At 44.1% G+C, this 21,830-nt stretch overlaps 1 protein-coding gene across 4 annotated transcripts in view; it reads left to right on the top strand.

The window, feature by feature from the left end:
* The window catches only part of FRMD1 (FERM domain containing 1), a 39,135-nt gene extending 18,271 nt beyond the window's left edge, over positions 1-20,864 (top strand). For 3 of the 4 annotated variants that reach the window (XM_005518576.3, XM_088053512.1, XM_088053511.1), the window contains 11 exons: positions 6,349-6,428; positions 8,524-8,600; positions 10,233-10,419; positions 12,582-12,737; positions 14,982-15,047; positions 15,256-15,324; positions 15,513-15,687; positions 16,579-16,914; positions 17,047-17,175; positions 17,850-17,929; positions 19,937-20,864. In XM_005518576.3, the coding sequence (XP_005518633.1) occupies positions 6,349-6,428; positions 8,524-8,600; positions 10,233-10,419; positions 12,582-12,737; positions 14,982-15,047; positions 15,256-15,324; positions 15,513-15,687; positions 16,579-16,914; positions 17,047-17,175; positions 17,850-17,929; positions 19,937-20,224 (1,643 nt within the window). In that variant the 3' untranslated portion in view covers positions 20,225-20,864. The remainder of the gene's footprint in view (positions 1-6,348; positions 6,429-8,523; positions 8,601-10,232; positions 10,420-12,581; positions 12,738-14,981; positions 15,048-15,255; positions 15,325-15,512; positions 15,688-16,578; positions 16,915-17,046; positions 17,176-17,849; positions 17,930-19,936) is intronic. The other variant, XM_014248357.2, reaches the window with a different exon arrangement.
* The last annotated feature ends 966 nt before the right edge of the window (positions 20,865-21,830 follow it).

The following is a 21,830-nucleotide window of genomic DNA, read 5'->3' as shown; positions in this document are numbered from 1 at the left end:
CTTTGTTGCTATAACCCAGATCCCTTCGATCGTGAGTTTTGGGCAATGCCTTTGTAGGAGCAAACCTTGCTTGACCTAAGCAGATGGAAGCCTTCAATTGGGAAGGAGCAAGTCTGCAGCTCCTATACCCTGCCACTGTCTCTGTGTCCTCTTAGGTTTGTTAGGCTGGCTTTCTTAGGAAACCAAATCCCTTTGCTTCAGCTCCCCTGCCTCAAGGATGATTTTGAAAGCTTTGTTTTTTAAAGCTATGGCTGTTCACCCTGCCAGACCCACGCTTCCCAGTATGTGCTTACCAAGGAGCTCAGTGATTAACTCTGCCAAAACCACTCTGCCTCCAGTTAACTCTTCTGCATATGTGTATATCCTCAGTTCCTGAAGTTCATGGACAGAATATGCTACCAGGCTTTCTTTATATTACATGACTATCTCTTACAACAAAGGGTCTCTTAAGAGACAAAGAACAGTTCTTTGAAATACCTTATGACAATTTCTACACACCAGTCCTTCCTCACTATCCATGCTTCTTGCCTGTCCTCTCTTAAATCTGCTAATATAGTTGAATCTCCTTTATGAATTTCTCTTGTACTCTAACTTAAGGTACAACTCTATTGCAGTGACTTTGGTACTTCAGATGAGTTAAATGCAATATAAGAAAAACACATGCAGAAATGAACCACTTAGAGGGAGTTGCAGGGGTTCAGATGTCCAGAGAGTATAAAGTACTCCTTGAAAGAACTTGCATGGTCTCTTCCTATGAAGGCAATTTTTTGTCTGTACCTGCTATCAATTGTTTCTCATTCAGTATCAGTGCAGCATCCAGCCAAGTGCTCTCCTGCCTGAGAATTGCAAAGAGTTTGTTTTCCCCTGGATGAGCAGTGCTAGAAATGGTTCTGCAGCTCTTGTGCAGAAGAATCCCCTATGACATTGCTGCAGTCTGAAGATCTTTGCCTTGGCCTGCCTTGTTGCTGAATGTAAGATACCAACATAAAATTCTTGCAGTACCTGTCCATTACCAGGAATGACTGAGCCTTTAGCTCACTGTTCAGACCTGTCTTTGTTTGCAAGACAGGTGTCTGTTAGGGAGGGCAGGAGCCCCCCCCTTCCTCCAAATTATTATAATTCTGAAATCAAGGGGCTCTCAGGCAGAGATCTGGGGATAGGAATAACAGTTCTTTACTAGTTTGTATAACAAGGCAAACAAACAACAATAACTACAGCATTAGCAAGAAAACAGAACCTGGGACCCCATGACAGCCTTCTTGGCCGAAACAGGAAAGGATGGAGGAGAGGCTTTGCTTCACAAACCCCCTCAGGTGGGCAGTCCTGGTGCTCCTGCAGGGCTCTGAGGAACACTCAGCTGGAACAGCAGGGATGAGTAGGAATCCTGGGCAGGTGGGTGAGAGAGAGATGCATCAGAAGCTCCACAGCGGGGCTGGCACTGCCACATCCCAGCAGGCCAGGGGGTGCGAGGCCCACAAACAAAGAAGGAAGAAGAAGCAGCAGCTCTGTCTGAGTGATGGTGAATTCCCTTCTCCCAGCTGCAACAGCTCCCAGCGAGAGTTCTGCTCTGAAGCTGAGAAGCTGAAGAAACCAGCTGCCCCCACCCTCCCTTTTTTCCTGCCCCCCTTCCCCCCTTGGGCCCAGCCGAACTCTTTGTTTCTCAATTTGTGTTTCTCAAGCATCCAACAAGCACCAGCAGTCAGGTTTCCCCACCAGAAATGGGTAAAAATTCCATAGGTGAGACAGAACAAAAGGAAGGACACCTAACCCCCAACAAGACCTCAACAGTTCCTAACACCACATGATCCCAGGCTCCTTGATAATGTCTCCTTTCATGCTACCCTCCATATACCTTGTGTCCATCCCAGGTAAAGTGACCTCAGCTGGGACTTCCTTTGCTTTGCTCCTAGCCTCTCTTGTGATTCTTCCCTTCACTTGGGATATATGTACTTTCCAGCTAAAGCTGAAAACACAAGGTTATCCTCAGCCAAGTTCTTTTAGACCCTTTAGTAAACTAATCAACCACATAGAAAATGGACAACATTTCCTTCTATTGGCTTGAAAGGTAAAAACAGGAGCTTTGAGCAGTTATGCAGAGGTGGTGGGAGCAGGTGCTGTGTGGGTAGTGTTTTCCCAAATCACTAACACTTGGAAGCTTGGGTAGATACACATGCAGAAGGAGTGTGCAGCCAGCTCTCCTTCAATAAACAAACAAAAAAATCCATTCTGGTATTCAGTTTATGTGAGGTGTACAACATGTGTTGTGAGGTATTTTTTAGTGTGGGGTTTTGTTGTTTTTTGGATTTTTTTTAAGCTTCAGCTCTCCCCTAACCCTGGCATCCCTCTGTCCTGCTCCTGCTGTCTTTCCTCTTGCACCTCAGGGGACGTAGGGGTTTTGCCACAAAGTTTCTTGAAGCATCTGGGAAAAGTTAAGTGCAATAGCCATGGATAATTTTTCCCCTCTCTTTTAGTCAGAAAATGCTTGCTATGTGGAAATTTGGCTTCGCACTAATTCATATTTTATTTGAGTCCTATTCTTCTAGACTGTCTAGTTGCATTGCTGAAATATACATGACTCAGCCAAATTTGTTAATGGGATATTCCTGGCTGCCCAGGGGGCCTAAGCTCTGACTTGTGGTAGGACACCTTTGTGGAATTTCTTGGTGCTCCGAGCCCACAATGGGCACAGGAGGGGAACAGGTTTTTGGCATTTGCCATTACTTAGCTTTTATGCAGAGAACTTACTTTTCATAAAAATTGAGATGAGGAGGAACTGGTTAATGCAAAATAATGGCCTTTAGGTTAACAATGACTCAGAACTGATTTGACGCTGTATTACAGCCATTTTCTATTCCATACAGGAATTTTCTATTCCTATTTTTCCTGCATTGTCAATAATGCCTATTAGAAGTCACTCACTGGAACTGAGTCACTTTTTTCCTAACTGGGGACCTGGCACATTATTTTTTTGCAACAATGTATGTCCTATATTTTTTTAAATACATAAAATGTGCTAAGTTAATTTTGCAGAGTAGAAATGTTTTTAATTTCTGGTAACTGCTTACTTTGAAATGTGATTTTTGTAGCATAAACTTTCAATCTCATTTGAGAATTCTTAAAGGTGAAATTGGGAGAAATGTGCAAATTGCCTTACTGCAAAGGAGCTGGCTGTCCAGAATAATATCTCAGGCTTGCAGTGCAGTGCACTGGTGAGTTGTGCCAGGTCTGGTATCTGTACACACATACATGAGGGAACCTTTCAAGAGAAGCTGATGTATTTGTAAGATCACCTACAGTGCTGAGATGAGATTCACGAACTCAGTGTCATGCTGCAGGTGGATGAGAGTGTATTTTTATGTGTGCATGCTTCTCAGTCAGCTTCCTAGTACCTTTCACTTGTCCTTCAGATAAGGCCAGTGAAGCAATGACAGTCTGTACCTGCTGAGTATCCAGCCCTGTTTGGATCCACAGATCAAATTTATTCTTCCCTGGAAAGGGGGCCATCTGTGCATTTCTATATTGTCCTTTACAGCACTGCTCAGAGGTACTGCAGTTTGGTGCCCTCATATCTGTTAGAGATGCTTATTTTCAAAGCAGATAGTTCTAGCATCTGGGAAAAGATCTCTTAGGGTTTCATCACTAATCCAGTGTAAGGAAAAAAAACCAAAACAAAGCCATCCACAAAGCAGTAGGAGTGTGGAGGGAAATGCTTCTTTGTTTTTGTAGATGGAGGCTTACATTGCAGGCTGACATTCCAGCAATATTAACTTCATTAAGGAGGAATGCAGTGCTGCATTCTTGCATGAGAGGGAGGATGCTGAACTGGGCTGGGGAGCAGTGGGACCCTGAAGAAGAGAAGATATATTGGGATGTCCTCCTGTAGCCTGGCTTATTCTTGCCCTTTACCTCCCAGTAGGCCTAGTAATAACCTGCAATCTTCAGGTATGACATCTGTGCCCTCACAAAATCATCTCTAACCTAATTAACATGACAGATAAAGAGGGGGTGTGGGTAACAAATGGCTTTACTGTAGTGTAACTCTTCTGTCACACTTTTCCCTTTCTGACCTAATATTCAGGTGTGATCGGATGGTTCAGGGTATGTCACTGTGTTTGCTGTTGCAGTTTTCCCCTCCTGACTGAGGAATAATGAATGTATTTCTCTAAATGCCTCTGGGCGTGGGATCATTCTTGAGCTAGAAAGGGAAACTGACTCTTGAACTTGTTACAGCCTCTTAACAAGGTGTTATCTAAAGACCACAGCGCTTGCAGAACTGATACAGACTTTACCCAGCACTGCTGTGCCATCACAACCAACCTGGTGCCAGGTGGGGAGCCCATAGTGGAGGGTTTGCCCTTCTCCAGGACTGCCAAAGCCCAGGGAGAGACTGGGTGGCATGCTCATGTAATCCCACTCCTGTCACCTGCTGTGCAATTGATTCCCTAAATGAGCTTTTACTTACTTTTTAAGAAAAACTTTCTGGAGTGATGCTTACCAGCTTGGCAGCTGACGAGGGGCAGAGACAAGCTTAACATGCACAAACCCTTCTCGCTCTTACTGACTAGGACTTCTATCAGCCTCTTCCAGGCAGGATTATCTGATCTTACTGGACCTAGAGAAGGAAGAGCTGGGGCCAGTGTAGACCCCAGCCACCCTATCTTACAGACAGAAGTGAAGGGGCAGGTACAAGATGCAATCTCTGTGATGAAAAAAACTCTTCCTCTCCTTGTCAAAACAGCAAAAATGACTTCCATGTCATCTTGTGTACTATAGCGTGTAAATTCCCACCACTTTCAGAAATTCCATGTAGCCATTTTGATGGTGCTGTTAAATACTGTTTTGTTTCTGTATGTGATATGTCAAGTAACATGATAAACAGAGGTCTTACAGCTGCAAGCAGTACAATGCAGGAAGGAGCATGGAGACAGAAACAGGATTTTTTTGGATGTTGTCCTTTTTGTATCCAGTGTTACTGCTATTTTACAGAATATGTGATGTGTGGGCCAGTTCTGGATAGCAGCAGATGTGGTTTCTTTAACTTGAGGTGGGAGCTGAAGGAGGTGGCGATAGGAGGTTGTTTTGCTTGCTTGTTTTTTGAAAGCCAGCAAAGAAAGTATTTGTTGTCTCTGCCCCTGTAAGGATCTGGAATGCTTTGGAAGGGTGGCTGTGAGGTAGCTTAGAGCCCCCTCAATATCTGCTGTAACACTGCAACACCTACTGTAACACTGGCCATGCCAGGCCTGCATCTGCCATAATACAGACATGAGTGCAGGATCTCATTTGGAAGTCTGGGCTGGTCTTAAGGGGCAGAAGTTTGTTTAGTGGAGGGTTCTTTTTTTTTTTTTTTCCCTCCCCTTTTTACTGCTGCTCCTTTCATGTTTAAGGAGCAAGCTCTTCATTTTGGCACTTGTGTCACCTGTCAAAACACTGTCCTAAGCAAGATCAAAGAATAGAGGACTGGTCAGGTGAATGTGTTCAGCTGGCATTGCTGCTGCAACCTGAAACACCTGTCAGGTCTTGTCTTTTTTTTTTTTTTTTTTAAGAGACTTGAAGACTCAGGAAAGTCTTTCACTGGCTGAGTTGTTTGTATTTGATAATTGGTAAGCAGAGTTATGAAACATCAGCTTTGAAAGCAGCACAAACCTCTTTCAAGATGATGTGCCATTCAGGCTGTGTCTTGTTCAATCTCACTAGGGTGGAGAGCAAGTCCTGGTCCTTTAGTCTTTTGAGGTAGGCCAGGTTTCCTTTCCTTTCATTCATCTTTTCTTTATATGAAAAAAGCTGGGTGTGAGCAGGACACACCAGACCTTCTGAGGAAGGCGTTTATGTTTGGTCCTCTTGTTTCTCACCCTTTCAGAGGATCCCCTTCACATGCAGAGGATGAAACCTGTCAAATACCCAGCTCTGTTGATGTACTTTTGCCATGTTAGACCATGGTGTTACTACATGATGGCAGAATGCAAGCTTGGGTAAGGCTTGTTTGTTTAATAACAATGAAAAACTGAATCTGGTAAGCTGGCACTACAATGAGCTGGGTAAGACGTTTCTCTTTTTTGTAAGTGTCTTCTTGACCATAAAGCAGGAATTCTGCATTTCTAGCTAAGGTGTTCAGGAACTTTTAGCTCAGCATCTCTTGAAGGTGTGAATGACCTTCCTTCCATGCTCTCTGGAGTAGCACATGTATTTAAGAGTACTCTTTTTTCTTCTTTTTTTTTTTTTTTTCTGCCCTGTCTATTCCCTGTTGAGCAAATGTGTTGCTTGGAAATAATTTGTAGTGTCACCTAAATGTTTAATGACTAAAAATTTCCAATTATTTTACATTGAATTCCCTTTTTTCTTATCTTTCAGATAATGAATATGTTTTTATAGACCTGGAGCAGAAGCTTAGCAAATACTTTTCAAAGGAATGGAAGAAAGAGACCACCAAAGTAAGAGAGCTGTTTAATTTTGGAGGCTGCTGCTTTTTTGTTGGACTACACAGTAAAATGAAAACTCTTTAACTAAGGTCCATAGAGCATTTCTTGAAGATGGTCTGCAGAATACTTTTCAGTAGCAAGATGGAGTGACTTGTGCACAGCTGTACAATTAATTAAAAGAGCTTAAACAGCCCCTTATACAACTTTACTTGAGCAATAGTTACCACATGGTTGCTGCTTGGCTGCTGCAGAAGTGGAGAAGGTCAGTTGGTCAGTTTTCCATTTGAACTTAGTCTGGATCTTAGTCTGGAGACCTCATTTTTATCCTTAAGCAAAACAGCCTAAAATAACTTTTTGTGTCTAGAATCTGATATGAGGGAAATGACTGGAGCTGTGGCTCTTCCCAGAGTATGTGCAAAAAGACTGTGTTAGGAGAAGGTTATTTTGTTTGAGATGAGTCCTAGTTCTTTAAGGCTAGCTAGCCCTGACAAGGGAGGGAAAAGCTACATGAAATAAAGACAAGCCTATGTTATTGTTTAATACTGTTCATTCAGACATGAGAATGCCTGTTTGTGTGTGTTATTAATAGAGGGGCCATAGTCTAGAACAAAGTATAGTATGCAGTTGCTTTCAAATATCTTAATTGGGTCGTTGTAAAAGTTGTAAATTACTTTTTCCATCTAGCTTAAGGGTTTTCTTTTGCAGAGTAGGCACACTAACCATTTCTGCTGCTTAGAGAAGTTTGTAGATAACTAGTGAGGTTTGGGGATCTCTCTTACTCCCAAGCATGTGCTCTGCTTTTCCCAAACGACAGAGTTATTTCAAGAACAGCCAGAGTCATGCGGAGGGAGGGGCTGTCTGTCCAGCCAGTGAGAGCTTCCCAAAGCAGGTGTTTCTGGTTGCCTCAGGATGGGGGGTACGCTTTGAGGTTGCTCTGTGATTGGATTCTTGCTACACTTTTCTGGTCAGGCAAAGTGTTGAGCCTCTGGTGTGATGCGAATCATAAAAGACTGAATGAGTTGCCATTGGCAGTACTACAGTCTCAGATGGGTTAGCCTATTGGACTGGGTTAGTCGACAAGGATTTAATTCCTTTGAAGAGGTTTCAGGTGGAAAGCCCAGTCTAGCTGATAAAATAGGGTGACTATGAACAACTTCCAGAAATAAAATAGAGATGATCAAGAAGCTGTCTGCATCAGATGTGGAGGGCATGCCATGTACCTTGTCCCAGTGAGATGGGTCTGACCAGCAAAGCCGTGGAACTGCCTGTGGGAGCAAAGTTACTTGTGTGAACATTAAGGTGGCAAAGTAGGAAAGATGAGAGAATGAGCTAGTAAGTCATTCCTTTCTTTTTCCCTTTTTTCTTTTTTTTTTCTCCCATTCAAACAAGCCTGTAAGTCAGAAAGATCGGCTGTGGTTAAAACAACAGGCCTCATGCTGCCTTTCTTCTGACAGCACTCCTCAGTGTGAAGCAGACACCAACGCTGCCTTTTGGTCTGTGGCTGCAGGGACGTGTGAATAACTAACCACGAGCTCTGCCAAACAAAAGGCACGGAGCTGATACCAGGCTGGTGCGCCTCAGCCCCAGGCAGTGACTGCTGAACACGGCAGTGTGTGTGTGTGTCCCTGCCGAGTGATGTGGTGTGGTGCAGGGATGGATGGCTGCTCCTAGGAGTGCCCTGGAAACGCCACAGCCGTGCCAGCGTGGCACGCTGCCCTGGCGCTTTGAGGGAGGCTGGGTTAAACTTGCTGCGTTCAGCACGAATATGCTTGTGGTGCTGCCAGGTGCTGAGGTAGGTAATTCTGGGCTAGCCTGGGGACATGCAGGCTACACTGGGACTCTTAGACCGGCTCATCCCTCATATCCAGAAATCTTCTGCTCTTCCTAGGATATTTTGTTGTTCAACCTGTCTGAATGTTTTGTGATGCCTCATTGTCATGAGCCTCCAAGACAGTCAGACTCCCTCTGCAAAACTTGCCAAGAGCTAAGGGTAGAAAATGAAAAGCAGTATGGGGAGTGAATTTTGGAGAAGAGAACATTACCAGATAGGGTTACAGAAATTTTGGATGCTGATCATAATTTAAATTGTCTTCTGTCTTTGCTCTAGGGGACAGAGAAATTCAGCCCTCCATTTGTTGCATTCTTTAGAGTACAATACTATGTAGAAAATGGAAGAGTAATAGGGTAAGTTCTCTTCTGTGGTAATTACTGCGTTTGGATTTATTCAGTGTGTTCTTAAAATGAAAGAAAAATAATGTTTCTTTGTTAAGCTCATCTCTGTGAGCTCATTGAAATGAGCTTTAAAAATCTGCTTGAATTTTGTTTTTTGAAGACCTTCACAGACTTCCTCACTCAGCTATGAATGTTTTCTGCCTGAATCATACTCCGTATCCCCTAGGAAAATTGTGACTGCTTTTCCATCTGTGTTGAAAGAGCAGGTTGAATGACGACATTATCAAAACACGATTAGCACTCTTTTGCTTGTGTCTTTTGGTTGTATGAAAGGCACTGGATGAATATACCAAAAATAGCTATTTATACTCCAAAGCACATGCTTTAGATCTGTTTTTTGTATTTGAGCAGTGCTCCGTGCAGTATACTTCTGGAAACAGACTTTCATACACGGACAAAAGAAATTACTTCTTAAGTTAAGAGTTTTTAATTTGTTGTCCATTCACATGGAATATGGGCTGCACTCAGAACAGCACCACCCTCACCCATGATACAGAACAAAGGATGAGGTGGTTAAAAATGAACAACTGACAGAGTTAATTTACGTCAGCGCTTCTGGTGTGGCTCTGTCCCTGGGGGAAGCCAAGAGCTGGGATCATTTAGGTGGATTAAAATCTTTACCAAATTTTTGGCATTTGTTCTTGTCTTGAACAAGGCTTGTGGTTTTCTATGTTTTCTCTCTCCGTAGTCTTTCATTTTTGGATACATGGGACTCTTTCTTATGGAGTCTGGGTGATAAGTGGTTTTTGTTTCATTTTGCTTTTTTTTGTACAAAGAGAGATTACATATCATCCTGCCACTCCCGAGTTACGCGTCCTTCACCATCACAGGCATATTTCTCTTGCACTAGCAGTTTAATTGGAGAGGTTTGTAGAGCCATGCAGAAGTAGTTATCTGGCTCCTTCAAACTATACTTGCACACTTTACAAGCAGACTAGTGTCCAGCAGCTCTTCTACATGCACATGTCAGCAGCCTGCTTCCCATGATCTCTGAAGGCAGGGGGTGTGTGGGTTATCAAGGCTTTGCCATAGCTATTCCTTATCAGTCAATCCCTGTTTAGCAGCTTGAGGAAGAAGACAAAAACAAGCCCAAGGCTCCCATGTCTTTTGATCTACCTTGCAGGGAATTAGCTGTTGAAAAGTATCATGAGCCTAAGGCAAGGTGGAACAAAAAAGCAGTGCCAAGTTTAGAGGGGAAAGGAGGACAGGTGTGCAAGAAACAGGACTGGGAGTCCAAGGCAGTTGATTCTCTTGGCTGCTAGACTTTCCAGGGAAACAGAAGTGCTTGATTGTAGTCAGTCTCCCGGTGTGATGTGATTTTTCTTTCATCTACCTTCTGCCCTAACTTCTTAGATCTCATGCTCCTCCAGGTAGAAGCTACAATTTCTTGTGTTTGTGCAACACTTAGTGGGAGAAGGCCTTGATCTTGTTTTGGTGCTCCTTATACGCACGACTGTATCAGGGTGGCATTGGCACACATCAGACATGTCAAAGTTTAATCCCTCTCCTCTCTCAGCAAGATGATGTTTTTGAGAGGCCTTATCTGAACTTTGTTCTTGAAGTAAATTTGCCTTTGTCTTGCAGCGATAAGGTGGCACGGCAGCTCTACTACTGCCATCTCAAAGACCAAGTACTTATGTCTCATTGCAACCACAAGGAAGAAATCTACTTCTTGCTGGCTGCCTACAGCTTACAGGCAGACTTGGGCAACTACAGAGAGAAGGTCCATGCTGGCAAATATTTTGAACCTCAGGCTTATTTCCCACAATGGGTAAGTTTGGGGGAAACCCTTCTGTCAACAGATTATGGAAGGTGGTATCTAACTGCAGCCATGCAACTTCCCCATCTCCTACGGCACTGATCAGTCAGACAGGTAGAGTATCACCCTCAAGGTCCCTTAGGAGATATCTCTTGTCTTTCCACTGGATGTAGGTGCATGTTCCTGAGCTCATTTATCAGTGAGGTGGGTGGTAGATCCTTCCTTGTTGATGGAATGTGTTGGTGTTACATGAATAACTCTGACAGTGCAGATGTCTTTGTTTAATTCTTCTGTGACTTAGAAGGCTGTGTGTTTCCAGTGGTACGCCAGCAAGATCTGCACATCCCAAGCTCTCCAGAAAACCTCAGGGCTGCAAAGCCCAGTCCATTTCCCTTTGTTCCCATCTCTGTAATGCTTGCCTCAGGGATGGATAGATCTAAACCCTATGGGGTAATACTGCTGTGCAGCGCCTCTGGTGCTTGCTTTGTCATTAATCTCAAGTGCAGTAAGAGGAAAGAGAAAGCATTTGCATGTTTGTTTATAAGCATGTGCATGTGACTTGTGCCGTTCAGGACTTACAACTATTGAGAATTGATTTAGTTGTCAGATGAAGGCAAATTAGCTAAGACTCTGTTAGTTGGCTGTTTGTCCCAGGCAAGTTGCATCTCCCCTGTAAGATGCCACTGTCCCCTGCTTTGCGGAGAAGGTTCAGACCAGTGGCAGGACTTGTCTTGAAGACTGACAGTCTTTTATACACAAATCCTAGCCTGCCTGCCTTGCTGTGCCGCAGTGTATCTTTCTCCCAGACAACAGGCCCTCTTCCCATGCCATTCCTTGTTACGGGGTGCCTGTCAGGAGGTAGCTAACAAAGGACTGGAAAAGTTGGGTCTTGTGTGCTGTTTCTGAGGCAGTTAAAGGGCTTATCACAGACTGTTGCTCACCTGTGCTGAGCCACAACCCCAAGCAAGTATGTGGGTGATTTATTACATCATTACAAACAGAAAATCTGGCAGGCAGGGGGACGCGTCTCTCCCTGCCCCTGGGCTCCCATGGGGAGATAGAGAGTAATCTCCTCCTCCAACACAATCACTCCCTTCAACACGTGCTTCATATCATTTGGCCAAGGGCTGCCCTAAGTCTCGTGCCAGTGAGGAGAGGCAGTGCTGCCCTGGGCTGACCCACCCAGCTTTGAACCGTGGAGCTGGCACATCTCTTTCTGCTGACATCGCACAGGTGATGGCATCGATATTGTCCTCCACCAAGGCCAGCCTTCCTTGTGGGAGGGCAACTAATCTAGCAGGGCACGCAGAGGTGTTAGCAAACAGAGTAAACAAGGGGTTTAAAGTGAAATGTAAGTGGGAACTGGTTGGTGACCAGGTCTAGTTGTTTTCATCCAGGACAGGTTGTTTCTGGCAGGATGTTCTCAGGTACCTGGTGCAAACCAGTTTTAAATGCTTCTGGTGGTGGGGGATGTTGGGAAGTGAATTCAGCCAATCATCCCTCTTGCCTGTCACTGCCTGAAAGGAACCAGTTGGGCATGGGAGAGAGCTGAGCTGCCCAGTAGTCTTGTACAGAGGGGACATGTGGGCAAACATGGGAAATGGGCACTGGCACTGTCAGGGCAGGAGCAAAAGGCCAGCCCAGTGCGGGTTTTTCTACTGCTTAGTGAAGCCACGTGCCTGCCAACCACTCCTAATAGATAAAAAAATACCTTGAGATAGTGTTATCCACCTCTTTGAGAATGGAAATGCTAAATAAGCCTAATGTGTAGTTTCTGGTCTTAAAAGGAAAGCCTAGTATTTCTGCCTCTTCAGAGATGTTGCTGCTGATTGGCTTGGCATGCAGAGGAGTATTTGTTATCTGTCCATAAACATGTATGGATGCCAAAAGTTAGGAAAACTAATTCCAGTACTTAAAAGTAAAAAGAGCTGACATGACCTCTGTAGTCTTGGTCTGTTGCAGTTTTGCCACTAGGATCTGTTTGGAGACTTCAGTGTCATCTGAGCTGCTTTAAATGCTTATCCTCCAGGGATGTAGAGGCAAACATGGACTAACATCTTGAGGGAATATATGAACGTCCTCCACCTCCAGCCACTGCTTTGCTGTTGATCACAGCTGCCTCTCATGGGGATTGCTGAAGAGTTGCTGACCTGTTTGTTTTCTTTGCGGTTTAGATAATTGCAAAGAGGGGGAGCGACTACATCTTGAAACATGCCCCAGAGATGCACCGAGAACAGCAAGGGCTGAGCACGAAGGAAGCGGTGCTGAAGTTCATTAAGGAGTCCTGCCTGCTGGAAGATGTGCCTGTCCACTTCTACAGGCTGCAGAAGGTTAAACAAAGAGCTTCTTATTTTGAACTTGTCTCCCATCATTAATTGAGTGCACCATGGCATTTTTCTTTTTCTGTTTGTTTGAGGGATGGTTGCCTCTTATTTGAAGAGGCCAAACAAATCTAAAATGCCCATCCAATGAGGCCTGTCCCCACAAACAAATCTGTTGCCAATATACAGATATAGCTGGAATTTAGTTTTGTTCCTTGGCCAAGAAAGTGGCCACAGGAATGGCAAAACTTCGTATTTGTCCCTGCCTGCCAGTAGAATTGGACCAGGGAAATCAAGGAAGCCTCTTTTTTTCTTGTTGTAGTTCATTGAAAAAATGACAAGAGGTCAGCCAGCTTTCACACAAATGTTGTGTAATACTGAAGGTGACACTGAGTCATTCCAACCTTCGTATTCCATTCCTTCTCCAGCCCTGCCAGAGTGGCTGGCATTTTTTCAGCTGTATGCTTTTCTCAGTAGTTTTGGATTCCTACATTGTTGCTTGTTAGATTCCTTACCCAAACCTGCTTAAACAAAAGGCGATTCATTTTCACATGCTGATTGTTTAGATCTAGAAATAGAACTAAAGAGAAGTTTTATGTTCCACTTAGGTGAGTGAAACTTGCCTGTGCAATTAGGAATGGCTTGGTCCTTTTTTCCAAATGGAGATACTCTGTCAGAATCATAATTAAACTTTCTGGGTTTTTGTGCTCAGTGGGAGTTATGTCTGGGAAGTATCCATGTCCTTTGAACATACCTAGCAGCTCTAGTTACTGAAGAAACATGCATTTTCAAGAGAAAATAAGTTTTGATCAGTAGTCCAGGCTTAGTTGCTTGCAAACCACAGATACTCACCTACCTCTTTTGTTCTCTGTTTTGATTCTTAATGTTGTTAATGATGCAGTCATGAGAGAGTTAGTTACACTTGAATGCCGTAAGAAATCAAGCTGGCAGGACATGATACATTTTATATCCAAAAGCAACCAAGGCTGTGAAATTAGTTGCTCTTAATATTTAAATTCCTGTCTGGCTTGAACTTAGGCATTATGTACTCTTCCATGTGTTGTTTGATCCTTAATATGTCTTATTTCTGCCGTGTGACAAAGTTATCTCATTTTGTGGTGAGAGGTGTTCCTCCTAGGTGATGCTTGGGTCACAGATTTCCTGATCAAGTGCAGAGGGGTGCCAGGTGAAGGTGTGCTGGCTGCCCTGAGATTTCAAAAGCAGTCACTTTTGTCTTAACACCCTCCTCATGGCTTCTTCTGAGATTGGAAACTGCAAAAAAACCCACAACACACTCCATAGATCTCATTCAGACCAATACTGATTTGTGAAGCTCTCTGTCCTTAGGAGGCAATAAATATTTCTTAGTGACTTTGAACTGAAGACATGGATGGTACCAGAGGCAAAGGGTGAGCTAATGTGTTGGCACAAGGCTTGTATCTTGTAAGCCAGATGAGGAGAGAAAGTTGTGATGTAAAGTTTGAGCTCTGTGAGCCCATACATTTTTACCCCCAGATTTTCTTTCTGCTTTTCCTCCTAACAAAAAATGCATGTGTTCCCCTCCCTAACTCTGCTGTGGTAGGAGACGCTGAAAGAACTAGTTTATGATATTTTTTGGTCTTCAAGCAAAAGAATCTGATTAGAGACCAAGTATATCATACCAAGATGCAGCATGAGTTAAAAGTCAGTATTTCAACTTAGGTAATAAAACTCATGCAAAACCACCCAACACCAAGGTTGAATGTTAGAATGAAAGTCCCAGTAAATGGGCATTGATTAGCTCCCCTCCAGCCAAGGGACACCTAAGATCTAGCAAATCCCTGGATGGGAACAGCAGTGCTGTGGCAAGGAGAGGGGAATGGGTTCCCCTTCTGTTTTGGGCTGTCACCTGGAGAGCAAGAGTGGTGCATGTTCATGGGGACAGCAGAGACAGCATGTATTTACAAGAGAGGTTACAAGGTACCTCTGAGAACAGTAATTGTCCGTACTCTCAAATCACTGAAGCTACAGGATTCCCTGTCCAGGGCAGCTAGGACATATGCTGGTGAAATGCCTGAGCCTCCCAGCATGAGGGGCTTTTAGGTGTAGGTATTTCAGGGGTCAACAAGGCAAGGTGCACTTTACAAACATAATAAAAACCAAATGAGCTGATGGCATCTGCACGATGAGGAGTCCTGCTACCTCTCCTGCAGTAGGTGCCAGAACAAGAGCGTGGTCTTTGTAGATTAACCTTTGACTCTTCTGTTCTTTTAGGATAAGAAGGAGGATCGACCGACAGTTATCCTGGGCCTGACCCTGAGAGGAATGCACATCTATCAGGTAACAGACTGCTGTGAAAGCCTTCTGGTGTAGCATTAACTCTCCCCAGTTCCCTGTCCTCCCCCTTCACAGCGGCTCTTCTGCCTCCCCTGTGAACGCCAGGCTCCACATATCTCAAATTCTTGGTTGTTTGCAAATTCTTTGCACATCGCTGACTCCACCCTGTACCTGCCAGTCCCTGTGTCACTCTGAGCTTGATGTGTTGCAGGAGGTGAATCACGTTCGCCAACTCCTCTATGACTTTCCCTGGTCACACATTGGGAAGCTGGCCTTTCTGGTGAGTATGATGGAATGGAGGCCATCTGCCAGTGGCTGCCAGCCTGGGATGTGGCAATGCTGTCGGCCTGCCCGTGCTGCTGCCCCAGGTCCTGTCACTTGCATGCACAGACCACAGCTATCTCTGGTAGCTGTGTGGCTGAAAATGTGCTCTTGCTCATTTCTTTGGCATCTTTCCTCTTTGTGCAGGGGAAGAAATTTGAAATCCAGCCAGATGGTTTGCCCTCTGCACGGAAACTGGTTTACTACACGGGTTGCCCCTTCAGGTCACGCCATTTGCTGCAGCTACTCAGCAATAGCCACCGGCTCTTTCTGAATATTCAGCCAGTTTTGAAGCAAATCCAAAAACTGGAGGAGGCTGAAGGTATGCTAGGGAAAACTCAAATGAATTTGATAAGAGGAAGAGTACAGTGTGTTAGTCTCTCCTGTTTCATGGTGCCTACTCTCATCTAATTAATGGTGTTTCTGCCTTATCAGGGAGCCAGTGATAGAAACAGAGGTGTTAGGTATGTTTCCAGTCCATTCCTAAGAAGTATTTATGGCTCCCACATTGTAGACTGTGATCAGAAAGTGTGTTTGTGTGAGAGCAGTAGAGGGGTAATAACTCCTTTCAAGTGGTTTCTGTCTTTCCCTTCAGTGGGGTTACAGCAGTGGTCTTGAGCCTTGCGCAGCCAGTGGCACGTGCCAGTTACCTGTAGAAAGGCTACTTTCACTAGGACGATCAAGTGCCTGTGGGCAAAAAGCCCTTGGTTGTTCTGTGTCCATTAGTGTCTCATGGATTTCTCAACCACCCTCAGCATATACAAGCCATGGGAGAAATAATAAATCATTAATAAATACTAGCCACAGGAATCTTGTTCTTAGCTGACTTCATGCAGTGGTGGGTAATTCAAGAACCAATCAGTGCATCTGATTTTAAAGATTGAGCACCGATGTTCACTAAGTAATTCCTGTTTTTTGTTTGCTTGTTTTGCTTTGTTGTTATTGACCTTCACTCTGAAACTTACTGTTTTCTGTATCATAACTGCCTGTTCTAATGTAGGAGATGCTGGGTTTACTGCAGGTATGACTAATGCTTTTACAACATCCCGAGCATCCATCTGTTGAGCAAACAAAATACAAAGCTGTCCCTTATTTGTTCAGTAGCTGCAGCAGTCGTTTATTAGTTGTTGGCTGGTGCCAACAGAACTTCCTGAATATATTCTGTTCCACTTCCTTAAAATTCTGACTGGTTTCTCCCTTCCTTGTTCCTCAGAGAAGAAGCGCTACCGGGAGTCCTATATCAGTGACACTCTAGACATGGACCTGGACCCGTGCGACAAGAACTCCCGTGGCAGCGGGAGCAGCGGGGGCAGCCGCAGGGATAACCGCCTCTCACGCCAGTCCACGGGGAGCCACGGCAGCTCGCACACCTCGGGCATCGAGGCTGACTCCAGGCACCGCGTGTCTGTGGAAATGTCGGTGGATGAGCCCTTTGGCATTGACCGGGTGCATAGGAAAGAGAAATCCTGCAGCTCAACCATCAGCTACGGTAGCTCTGGCATTGACAGTGGCAGCAAGGGGCGGGCTGAAGATGACACTCAGGATGATGGTAAAGAATTTGGACATGTGGAGCAACTTCTGAGCTGACTTTTGTCTTCTGCAGGAGGGCAGGGAGTAAGAGACAGCAGCTTGGAGCATAAGAGTGATGCTAACCATTCTCCTGCTGCTCTCTTCCTCCTAGAGCTTGAGCTGGCAGTAGATGAGCCAGGGGAGATGCCTGTAGATGAGCCTTTAGAGGGAGACCAGTTAGAGGAGGCCACTGTGGGAGAATCTGTTGAATCCCTGCCTCTAGATGCTGCTAGCTGCCAAGGTGAGATGCCTTTCTACTGCTGCACAATGCTGTTCTTTAAGGCTCTAGCAACAGGCATAATCTGAGGGATCTACAAAAACTCTTATCTCATTCCAAACAGCTGCCAGTGCTATTTACTGCCCTACTGCAACAGGATTTGCAGGCAGCTCATCTAGCATTTACAGGCCAGCATTCTGTGTTGTACAGTGCTGCTCTCCTCTGTGCTCCTCAGTGTCTCCCTTCTCTAAATGTGCCAAGCTTATATTCGGTTAATGACAAAAAGATAATTGAGGTAAACCTTTTGTAGGGAAGGAATATGCTTTAATATCTTGTATGCCACAAAACAGCCAAGGGGCTCAACCACAGAATAATGGGACGGTCACAGGAATTCTTAGGTAAAGTTTTGTGGCTTGTGTCTGGCCTTAATATGTACAGCCTTTACAGCAAAGCAAGAAGGGTGAAAACGGGACAAGTTGTCAAGAAATTGTTTTCTTGAAAGTTTTCAGACATTGATCTTTAGGGCCAAAAATGAGTACTTGTGAGCAAAACTCCTGGAGTACCGAGAGTGCTTAATGATGCATAGTTATCTTAAGATAGGACTGTTTGAATGTGGCCTGTGAGAGCAACTTGCCTTTTCTACAGCCCACAAAACCTCAAACTTGCTATGGTTTTCACTTCTTGCTTCTTCTTTGCAGCTATAAATCAGGAATCTCTGTCTGTGGTGCAAGTCACACTAATCAAAATGAGAGGCCAAAGTGTGGAATCCCTTCACCAGGTAAGGGAGTGGTTGCTCAGCAGGAGGGTCTGTGTGAGGGCATTGAACTGAGGTCTTGTGTAATGGAGACAGCTGTAAATCAGGACACCTGGATTAGTTTGGATTTGACTGATTTTTACATGGTGTAATCAAAACCAGCTGCTGGCCAGCTACTGCTCTCAGGAATAGGATGAGAGCAGCATTTGGGCTCAGAATAGTATAGAAAGGTTTGGAGGAATCAGCAGGGAAATCTCACAAGCCAGTTATTATCTACCTTAGTCTTCCAGATGGGACATGGAAAATGAGCCACTTCCAGATTTTCAGTGCAATACAGAGCAAAGACCATCTATGCAGTTTGGATATGAGTTGCAGACTTGGATCATCTTGAAGGCAGAAGTAGCTTACATCAGAGCAAAACCAGATGCTCAAGCTCTAGTTGTTGTATCATTTGTGTGATTATAGTCTGTGTACTGAAGTCTTTGTTCTCAAAGTTTTCTTTTCATCAAACACTTGAGAAAGGGAAACTATATATGGTAAAGTACGTCACAGAAGAAGTTATATTTGGAGGAAGCTTATTAAAATGTCTTTTTAAGACTTCAAAGTATAGCTGTACCCACTGGGGTAGAAATGTTGCATTTTTTTGGAAAAAAACCCCAACCAAACAAAACAAAAACCACAAAAAAAGCACCTCAATCCTGTCTTCCCTCTCTTAATCCAAATTTGCCTTATCTGCTGAGAGTTCTAAAACTCTTAACAAAGATTTCAATCACTTTTTAGGACTTACTAAAAATTTTTCTGTGTTCCTTTCTGGACCCAGTCAAAAATTATAAGAAATTTTTATTTATCAGCAAAATAGTCCATAAAGTGCTGTAGGAGATTTAATTAAAATCTTTGTTATTTTTTTCCAAAGATGAAGACAATGCAGTAAAAATCATAATGAATTTAGTCCTCTATTTGAGTGGAAGACTTAAGAGCTCATGGGTGGAAGTGGGAATCTTGCTTAAAGCTGTAGTGTTTTTAAAGTTACTAATGTTATCATGCTTATGCTATGAGGCATCTGTTTTATAAAAATGGTTCTGCTCAACACAGGGCTGTCTGTATGATTGCAAAGACCTGGCTGCCACTTTTGTGCATCACATACTTGGTGCCTCCTTAGAAAACTATCAACATCCTCCTTACAAGGCCATGTAAATAAAAGCTGCAGGGTTTCCTTAGCATTAACCAGACAGTGCAACATACTCCGATTTCTGGGAGTACAGCTGAGCCAGCAAGCACATGATTTCCTCAGGGTAGATTTTTAATTCCCCTCCCATGGCAGTGAGAGAAGTAATACTGGGAGGAAGTTTTCTGTGGTGCCAACAGAAGTGTCTTGGTTTCAAAATTATATTCTTGAAGTTAGCCTTAATATTAGCATTTAAGAGGTGATTATTAAAGAGGCAAAGCAAGAAAAAAATGCAAATGTTGAAGCTGGAAATACTCTCAAATGGTTTATAATTCCTTCACAGAGGCTTGTGTAGCAAGATGGTGCCTCTGGGAATCACTGAAGATTTGTTGCTGCTCTCTGCAGAACAGTGTTATGTAGAAACTATTGCAATTACTGGACGCTGTAACCCATTAGTTTGCATGGTTGCCTTCTGAACCTTCCTTTCAGCTCATTAGACTTTACTCAGTGTGTTCAAGCACTTGGGGTAGTTTTTTGTTAAGTGCACTTTGTCCATTTGAGGACAACTGAATGGATCTGCCAAGAAGTGTGAGGTCATTCAGGTGTCAGTATCTGTCAAGTGTTTCACCCGTTGTACTGGACACTGAGGACACAGGGCAGAGAGATCATGATCCGGCTCAACGTGGCAGGGCAGCTTAATGCACTTGTAATTTCTGAATTGTTCACAGCCCCTTCTTTAAGCCAACATCCTTCAGAAGGCTCTTTTGAAAGAGGGGAACAACAATTTTGAGAAACTTTTCACATGCATCCTTAGGCTGTGTCTGAGTTCATTGTTTCTGTTTGTGTGTGTCTTGCTGAACTGGCAGGTCAGATCGCCCAAAAGCCGGAGCTGCATGGACCAGCACAGCCAGAGTTTGGATGACATCCGCCTGTACAAGCGCCGGCACCCATCACTAAGTGCCACGCTGTCTTCAGACACATCCCACAGCTACACCTTCGGCTGCAGCCTCGAGGATAAGCTGTCTGTCTACGGCTGCGTGTATTCCACAGCGGACTGCAAAACCAAGTCTGCTCTTTATGGGAAGCGATCCATGAACTGCCTCTCCTTGGATCTTCTGGGAGAGGACCAGCTCCCAGAGGAGTTTGTGGTGTAATGAGATTGGAGCTCTTCCATACCAGGAAACAGCTCATCATGGAAATATATACCTCATTAACACATGTGATGTCACTCTGGTTCTTGCAGGAGATGGTGAGCTGCTTTGTTATTCAGCTCTCTATCAGTAAGTGGCATCACTTCTGCAGACCTGGCTACAGGGCAAATCAGTGTAGCACTTAAAACTGGCATTGGAAGTGTCTGTGTGAGCAGAAAATGGAAGTGGCCTGCACCCTTGGCAGTGACATAACCAACATAAAAACCAAAAAACAGTGGACCAAAACTGACACTGAGCTAGTAAAGCAAACTGTGTCTAAATGGATTAATCAGAAATTTAAAGTCTATGTCATATTTCTGCCTTTCTCTTGTGGTCCAGGTCTCAATTTTAGTGTACTGGTAGTTTGGTTGTCTTCACTTTGTGCTGCTGCAACATTGCCAACAGCTGTAAGGCCAGGATATGCTCTTAGCACATTTGGAGGGCTGTGTATGGAAGTGTCTGGCCTACTTCAGTTGTAATGAACACAAATTGCTTATTCACTGCACTGGGAGCAAGACCTGGTCTTCCAGGAGTTTCTTCTTCTTTTGTTGTTGTTGTTATTCTGTTCTAAGCATCCAGCCAAATACAATGTGTGTGGTGGTTTTTTTTGGTTTTTTTTCTTTACTGCAACAAATGGAACTGACTGTCAGCTGTCTACCACTGCTGTGATGCAGATTGGTATTATATCGTTGGAGAGACAGGGAGGAGATAAAGCAAATGCCTTGGCTGCTTCTGAATGTACAGAGGGCAAGAGCATTAACTGACTGGCTTTTGAAGAGAGGAGTGTGACTGGAGAATTTGTCCAGGCATGATCACCCCTTACTTTGATTCATACTTTAATGTTCTTTTATTTGTTTTTAATAAATCTGTTCCTTAGATTTTTTTTTTCCCTCTGCTTAGGAGGCAGGTAAGGACTGGAGAAAGTCACTTTGCAAGGACAGACAGAGTGACTGTGTCCTACTTAGTCATGGATAGGTCATGCAGATATATGTGTGTGTGTGCTGCAGGGCTGATGATGGTGGAAGTGCAGGGTGTTTGTGTGCCAGGCCAGGGTATTTGTCTGGTGATCTTGAGAGTGGTGGATCTGGCTGGGCTGGCTCTCACTAAGGAAATAATCATAGTTATGCTGTTTGATTCAAACATTTGGTGTGGAAAACATCCTGCTACCTTGTTACATGCAAATAAATATGTTTGATTTCCTCCCCTCATCAATTCCCAGCATTGGGAATCTTGTACTTGAAGGCCCAGCTTTGTGCCCAGCTTTTGACAGCCATCTAGTGTGTTCTGGCAAGCTCTGGAAGCAGAGGAAAACTATTCTGCTGGTTGGGGAAGTGTGTGTTGTGCAGTGTTGGTCATCAAAGACTGAAGATAGCCAGACTACAACAAGGAAGGTTTGAGCTGCTGTTCTGATGCTGGGCTAGCAAGCTCAGTAGTTGTCTGGTAAATTGCATTCCCATAAGTCATCAAAGTAGCAAATCCATGAAGTCTATCGTCTTGCCACTTCTGTGTGTGATGTAGAGGCCATGCAGGTGCATCTGCATTTACTGAAGTCGGCATCCTCTGGGATGAA

This window comes from Pseudopodoces humilis, chromosome 3 (genome assembly GCF_049639895.1).
Source record: "Pseudopodoces humilis isolate 2021_Gansu_Grassland_sample_001 chromosome 3, ASM4963989v1, whole genome shotgun sequence".
NCBI classification, from domain to species: Eukaryota; Metazoa; Chordata; class Aves; order Passeriformes; family Paridae; genus Pseudopodoces; species Pseudopodoces humilis.
This window is presented reverse-complemented; position numbering and strand designations above follow the sequence as displayed.